At 41.6% G+C, this 7518-nt stretch overlaps 1 protein-coding gene across 5 annotated transcripts in view; it reads right to left on the bottom strand.

Annotated features, from left to right (window-relative positions):
• Window positions 1–7518, bottom strand: part of DEPDC5 (DEP domain containing 5) — a 170875-nt gene that overhangs the window by 121466 nt on the left and 41891 nt on the right. For all 5 annotated transcript variants that reach the window (XM_006894814.1, XM_006894811.1, XM_006894812.1 and 2 more), the window contains 3 exons: window positions 6662–6796; window positions 4993–5054; window positions 2828–2901 (listed from right to left, as the gene is read on the bottom strand). In XM_006894814.1, coding sequence (XP_006894876.1) covers window positions 2828–2901; window positions 4993–5054; window positions 6662–6796 — 271 coding nt within the window. The remainder of the gene's footprint in view (window positions 1–2827; window positions 2902–4992; window positions 5055–6661; window positions 6797–7518) is intronic.

The following is a 7518-nucleotide window of genomic DNA, read 5'->3' as shown; positions in this document are numbered from 1 at the left end:
ATTTTCATTGAAATGATTAATAAATTTAAAAAGAGAAAGGAAAAAAAAGAATGAATTTCTCTTTGTTAAAGTATGTCTGTCAGAGCAGCACTAGAGAAGATAACTAAGACAGCTATGAATTCAGTTTTTCAATCGTCATTATTAGCCAGTAACGCTTTGGCGTACTAGGTTTCTCACTGAAGACTATGTGATTATGCATACTAAAGCCTGTGTTCTTGGACCAGGAGCAGACTTTTGCTGACTGGATGAGAACAGTGGCCATATGAGCAGCTTCCCTCACACACCCCCAGCCGCCTTCCTGTTCCCACATCTGAGTGGTTCAGGTAAACAAGGAGTACAGTGTAATGTGAAAGCAGGCCTCAGACCCTTCTAGGCCCGGTATACTAAAGCCACTCACTTAGGGCTTTTTTTTTTTAATTTGTGACAAATATATATGTAACACAATATTTGACAACAATCATCACCTCATCCTTCATCTTAAGTAGCACCAATGGCCAATTTGGAATGAAGAATAAAGTGAAAAAATCAGGAAGATTTTATGTAAATTTTTTTGTAGGTTTCACTTCATTTTACTTCACTGAGTGCCTGACAGAAAACAATGAGTCCACCAAATGGTTCTGCAAGAGGCTTTTATGTAAAATTTGAGGAAGTTGAAATACCTGGATTCTCACACAATTTAGTATATGCTACAGTTACTTGTGACCTAAATTATCTCCTGAACTAAACGTAAAACAATAAAATATGGTGTGTGATGAAACAGCTTTTTTTTTAAAATGGCATTAGAATCTGAATGTCTATTAAAAGATTACATATGGATCCAAAAATAGAGGGCTGATATTGGTCTATAAAATGTAAGCTCAAAGTACTTCTACTTTACCTGAATCATGTTTTAAAAGGCACAGTAATGCAACTATATGATTAGGAAGACCAGGAGCAATCTTATTATGAAACAGCCTTTTTTTTTTCAAGCACTGATTTTATCAGGCAGTACAAATGACCAACATGAAAAACACACATATGTAATATGGAAAACACATCATACACATTGTTGTTGTTGTTAAGTGCCGTCGAGTCACAGGCAACTCATAGCGACCCTATGAAGGAGAGTCCTCAATGCTTGGGAGCCTTTCATCCTCTCTCCAGGTTCATAGGGTTTCCGGAGGCAAGTTATTATGGAAGTGGATGCCACTCCTCCTTCCACGCTTGTTTTAATAGGGGAGCTCCACCCCACTCTCTGTCTGCATTGGGTAGCAAACCATTAATGCATTTGACACATCAGTGTCACAGTGTTCAGCCTCATATACACCTATGTAAAGGAATACCATGGATGACCAGTCACAAAGGTATCTCACAAAGCATCCTGAGCAGAGAGGGGCATACCCAGAGGAGGACAATGACAATGTGACCATGTTGTACTTACTGAACTGGCCAATCATGCCTTGTTCATGAAACTAGCTCTTCACCTATGACCAACTACAGCTGACCAGCAACAACTGTCATATTGATAGCAATGTGGCCCATTAAGAAAGATAAAAATAATGCAAGGCTAAAATTAACATTCCTGATAAGAATTTCAAGTTGGCAAATGGCAAAGATTTGCAACTAAACAGCAGTCAAAACTCAAGACCCTTGTGTCCTGGCCTGAGCCAAGTGGTCTGCTGTATATCATGGTCCCAGACTAGGAGAATGCGGAAAAGGACAGAATGTTCTGGGAGTTCTAACAAGACTTCACAAAGCAAAGGCATTGAGCTGGGTCTTAAAGAATCAACAGATATTCCAGAGAGACGCAGAAACCCTACAGGAGAATGAAAAAGGGTAAGAAGTGGAAGATGAAACTTTGCTATGCAGCCAGCACAAGGAATCAGACAGAAAGGGTGACCAGCTTTGGTTTTTCATTAAAATGACTCTCTGGCTGTGAGATGCTGGCCCCCAGGCCCTCAGGGTTCTTAATGTCTACATCAAAGCCTACCATGTGAGGGTGTACAGAACACTGATACTTTAATAATTTTTGTACATTGGGTCATCAAGAAAGTAAGAGAAAGAAGAAAATCATTAGCCTAAGGCAGTGCTTCTCAATGGGAACAATTTTGCTCCCCAAGGGATCCATGGAAATGTCTGGAGATATTTGTAGTCATCACAACTAGGGGTGGTTGAGTTGTGCTGGCATAATACGGGCAGAAATCAAGAATGCTGCTAAATATCCCACAGGCACAGGGCAGACCCTTACAACAACGACTCCTTAGACCCAAAACATGAGCGTGTCAAGGTTGAGACTCTTGGATCTAAAGGATGGACTGAAGAGGCAAGCCAGTGCAAAAATTTCTGTAATCCTGCAGTAATTTTCAATAAGGACCAAGGCAAGGCAACAACACTGGTACAGTGACAAGTGAAGCCAGCTCTGAGCTGGAAACAGCCTTGTCTCATGTGATGAAAAGGATGGAGATTTGCACAAATGAAGGAGCCTGTCACTGTCTTACGCCTGGGTCCAACGCTGATCTAATCAATGGCTCCCCACCTGTGCTCTTGCCCACAAGAAATGCAAAGAAAGTCGAAATCATCAGCACTGAACAAAACATACAAGAGAGAAGACTTAGGAATAACCATGGAAAGAAGGCCTTCAGAATCTATGTTGCTCTTTTATCACACAAAAGTGTTCTTCTATCACTGTTACTGCCTCACAAACAGCAAATCTTTAAGGAAAGGTTAGAACTTGATTTTTCTGACTAAAAGACTTAAGGCCACAAGAACAACTTAACAGACTGGAAGAGGAGCTGGAAAAGACCTATTCCATACCCTTGTCCTTGAATAGTCATCACCTTGTACCCACCTGTGATTTATCCAGTGAGGAATATTATAGTCATCACCCAGACGAGAATCCCGAGGAGCATTTCGATTATGGAGCTGCAAAGACAGAGCCAGCATGTATGAACATGTTGCTGTTGTTGTGTACCGCAGAGTCGGAACCGACCCACAGGCTCACCCTCCAGTGGGTTTTCAGAGGCAGTTCACCACAGGAAAGTAGAATGCCCATCCTTCTCCTGTGGAGCAGCTGGTGGCCTCGAACTATGTGCCTTCAGGATTGTAGCTTTTTGCCATTAGGCCACCAGAGCTCACCATATATAAAGAAGAATCAGCTCAGGGACAGATGACCCAGTAAAGTAAGTAAGGTAGGCATTGGCTTCCCCGTGCTTACTTACAAAGCTACAGTGAACAATTTCACGCTTGGATGTAGCACATCCAAACCTTTGATGTAGCAACCATATAAATTTGCTCACTATAGATTATGAAGAAAGCACACGTAAAGGCTTGCTACTTCACTTACTGCTACTCTGTCCCTGCCAGAGATTGTAAATTTGAAATCTTTGAGTCTGCAAGAAGGTGCTGTGTGTTGAGAGGGAGACAGATGCCAGCCACACTTACAAGCCAAATCCAGGACGCAGAGAAAATATGAAACTGTTACTATAGATTAGGAAGTAAACCTCAGTAAGCCAGAGTTTACCTTGCTTACTGGGTAGTCTGACACCAGATCATCTAAGAACACAGTTAGGAGGTAGAGGTAGAACCACTCCAGTATTTCTGTTTTTAATTGTTCATAAGATCACTCTCAGGCATTACTAGTTCAGTGCCAGAATTCTCAATTTCCATACAGGATTGAGTTTTACCACCCAGCCATCAGGGAGCTCTGGTGGCCTAGTGGTAAGGAGGTGCACTGCCAACCCAAAGGCACATGGTTCAAATCCACCAGCTGTTCTGTGGGAGAAAGATGGGCAATCTCCACTCAGGTAATTTACCGCCTTGGAAAACTCACTGGAGGGTCAGCTATGAGTTAGTTCCTACTCGATGATACACAACAACAACCAAGTCATCATTAAAGGCTTGAGTGTTGCTATGGTGCTGACCAGGTTTTAGCAGAGCTTCCAGGCTGAGAGACTAGTAAAAAAGGCCTATCTACTTGGCAAAATGAGTCAACAAAACACAGATCTGATCCACATCTGAACCTAGGCCTAGGGCAGGATCAGGCACCATTTGTTCTACTGTATATAACAGGATCATCATGAGTTAGGACTGCCAGGATGGTGGCTATTAACAACAAGATTAGAGAAAGACACAAAATATGGGACTGACTGTGGTGTTGTTGTTACATGCTGTCAAGTTGCTTGCAACTCAAAGCAACCCCATGTACAACAGTCTTGAAATCTGCTCTATCCTATGTCAACTTTACTGTCTCTGACACACCTACCCTCATCAACCCCGTCACTAAGTCAATCCATCTCTTCAATGTCTTTCTCTGTCCCTCCACCCTCCCAAGTATGACATCCCTCTCAAGGACTGGTCCCTCCTTGCAACATGCCCAACATATGTCAGACAAAGCCTCAGAATCCTTGCCTTCAAGGAGCAGCCTGGTTTCACTCTCTCTAGGCCTGATTAGACAATGTAATTTGTTACCTTAATCAGTACTAATTCATGTTAGGAAATAAAATGTGTATAAATGATGACATGAAATTTTAATGACAATGTTATAAACTGAAATGTGTGTGAATGAAAAACACATATAATTTGTAAACTCTCACATAAACAGATTTTTCAAGATGAATGAATAAGGAAGAAAGAAGAAAGAAAAAGAGAGAAAGGAATACGAAAAACACTTGGTGCTGGCCTTTGGTTTTTGTTGTTTGTTGTTCTGTGCCGTCGAGTCGTTTGCGACTCATAGCGACCCTATGCACAACAGCCCTAAATCCTGCTCTATCCTGCGCCAACCGCACTGCCTCTGACACACCCATCCCGATGACCCCAGTCACTGAATCAATCCATCTCATAGAGGGTCTTCCCTTCCTGCGCTGTCCCTCCACCCTCCCAAGCATGATGTCCCTCTCCAAGGACCCGTCCCTCCTGGCAACATGTCCAAAGTATGTCAGACGAAGCCCCAGAATCCTTGCCTCCAAAGAGTAGCTTGGTTTAATCCTCTCCAAGAACAAATCAAAATCCAATTACCTTGAACAGTGGGACCGCGTGTAAGGGCTGCTCTCCCATGCACACTAAATCCACACCAATTCCTATAAAATAAAGGCAAAAAGCTGGAGGTGAGGGAGTAGGCGGAGGTAATCACTCCACTCTACATTAATAATGTTATTTAATTGGGTCAGACTATGAAGCAAAGCCTACATCCCATCCTATAATTAATAAGCCTACACAGCAAGGAGCTCTTTGCTGGAGCTCTCGTGGCTTACTAGTAAGGAATTCGTGCCACCAACCCAAAGTACATGGTTCAGATCCACCAGCTACTCGCAGGAGAAAGATAGGCAATCAACTCCCTTGCATTTTACTGCCTATAAAAACCCACTGGAGGGTCAGCTATGAGTCAGTTCTGACTCGATGGTACACAACAACAGACAAAGGACAGAGGCTTTTGTTGTTGTTGTTGTTGTTCCTCTTTATACACAGTGTTTAAAAAAAATCAGTCTTTGACTGTCTTTCAGGTGATAATTTGTAAAAAGAAGACAATCAAGTGTCTGTTACTAAAAAGCTTTCTGGCCAGGAAGATAAAGGAACTTTAATCTCATAACAGAAAACAACCTGTGTCAATTCCTTAGCAATCAGAGCTTGCTTTCCATCTCCAGCTTGGTGAAAATAAACACATGGAGTTGGAGGGGAAAATACATTATCAGAACACAAAATGGAAGGAGGGCTGGACTAGGTGGTTAAGATGATGCTGCCAATATGGGTTGTACGTACGCTGGCCCTTTGAGACAGTCCTCAAAAAAAAAGGGTTCTCCAAGTGTCACAAATAAGTTATCCAAATTATGGTACATTCACACAATGGAACACTATGCAGCACGCAGGAACAACAATTTTATAAATTACTACCTAACTTGTGAGGGACTGGAGACTAATTCATCCCATAAGGACAAGTACTATTTAAAACCATTATTGTAGAATGAGTATGAGGATCCAAGGGATGGGGAGGGTGAGAGCATAGGGGTGAGGAGGGCCAGGGAGGGTTGATTAATCATAGAGTCGTACAATTTGATTGGGGCGGGGAGTGAGGGAAATGGGAAAGTGCCAGTGAAAAAAAGAATGTATTCAAACTTTGTAAATAAACCAGTATAAAATAAAAATTTTTTAAAAAGAGAAAAAAATAAATGCTTTGACTTGGATCAGGCACACCTTAGTCTTTAAACTGATAACGTTCCTCTTTAGCACTTTAAAGAGATCCTTTATAAAAGATTTTCCCAATGCAATATATATATTGATTTTTTGATTGCTGATACTATGAGTTTGGTTATGGCTCTAAATAAAATTAAATCCTTGATTGAAAAATAAACCCAAAAAACAAACAGGTTCTCCAAGTGTCAAAAATCTTGGGAAAACTCAAGGGAATCAGATACCTACTTTAGAGATAATCAAGTTATGCTAATACATAAAAACTCTGAAAATGACTTGCAGTTAAAGAACAAATTGTTTATTTATGTAGGATGCAACATTTTCCAAACCAAGTTACCCATGAAATTCTTCTTGTCACCCAATACCTACTCAAGGGCTCCTGGTGATGCTTGGAGCACTCTGGGAATCTCTCCCCACTCTGTGCAACTGGAAAGGCACTGAGGTCAAAATGAGACTGTGAGCACAAGGAGACAAGAATACAAACCAGACAGAGAGTTACCGTTATCTATCATCCGCTGCTTGGTCAAGATCATGAGTAAGCGGTCCACTTCAAACACGCCCACCCCAGGTGTGATCACCACAGACATCTGCCCCGTACGGTCAAAGTTGCGGTTGATGTAATGTTTGTCAAACACTTGAAGAAGGAGTAAAAAAAAATGAAGATGTTACAGATTTTCAGAAACAAATCTCTGGCAGACATCTCTGTGCTTTTGGAAAATTTTATCTCCATTACCTGTACAACAAGTGCAACATCCGGATATGAGTTCTAGTGAGACACATGCATGCCTGTCTCTTTCCTTTACATTAAGAATTGCTTGAAAACAAGGTTATGCCTCTGGCACCCGGCCTAAATCCTCATCACTGATGCCTAGTGCTTACCTTAGGTAGCCTGAAATGCTGAACTGTTGTGCTATTGCTTCAAACTAACTGTGAGTGAATCGGTATTGAAACTTAAGAAAATCTAATAATATTTTACAGTAATATTCAAAGAATAGACCAGAATTTTGAGACTTCATAACTTTGTTGTTGTATGTGCCGTTGAGTTACTTGCAACTCATAGCAACTCTATGTACAATAGCTCTGAACCCTGCTCTATCCTGTGCCAATCTTATTGTCTCTGACACCCCTTTATCCATTACCCGAGTCACTGAGTCAATTCATCTCATCAAGGGTTTTCCTCTCTTGCGCTATCCCTCCACACTCAAGTTTGCTGTCAGGGACCTCTCCAGAGTACTGAAGAGCAACGATGTCAGTCTGGAGACTAGGTGTGCCTGATCAAGGCCATGTTGTTGTTGTTGTTATGTGCCGTCGAGTCGTTTGCGACTCATAGCGACCCTATGTACAACAGCCCTAAAC

The sequence above is a fragment of the Elephantulus edwardii genome, unplaced genomic scaffold, assembly GCF_000299155.1.
Source record: "Elephantulus edwardii isolate Elephantulus edwardi_28Jun2011 unplaced genomic scaffold, EleEdw1.0 scaffold00151, whole genome shotgun sequence".
Lineage (NCBI taxonomy): Eukaryota > Metazoa > Chordata > Mammalia > Macroscelidea > Macroscelididae > Elephantulus > Elephantulus edwardii.
Note: the sequence above shows the minus strand (reverse complement) of the source record. Positions and strands in the feature narration are given on the sequence as shown.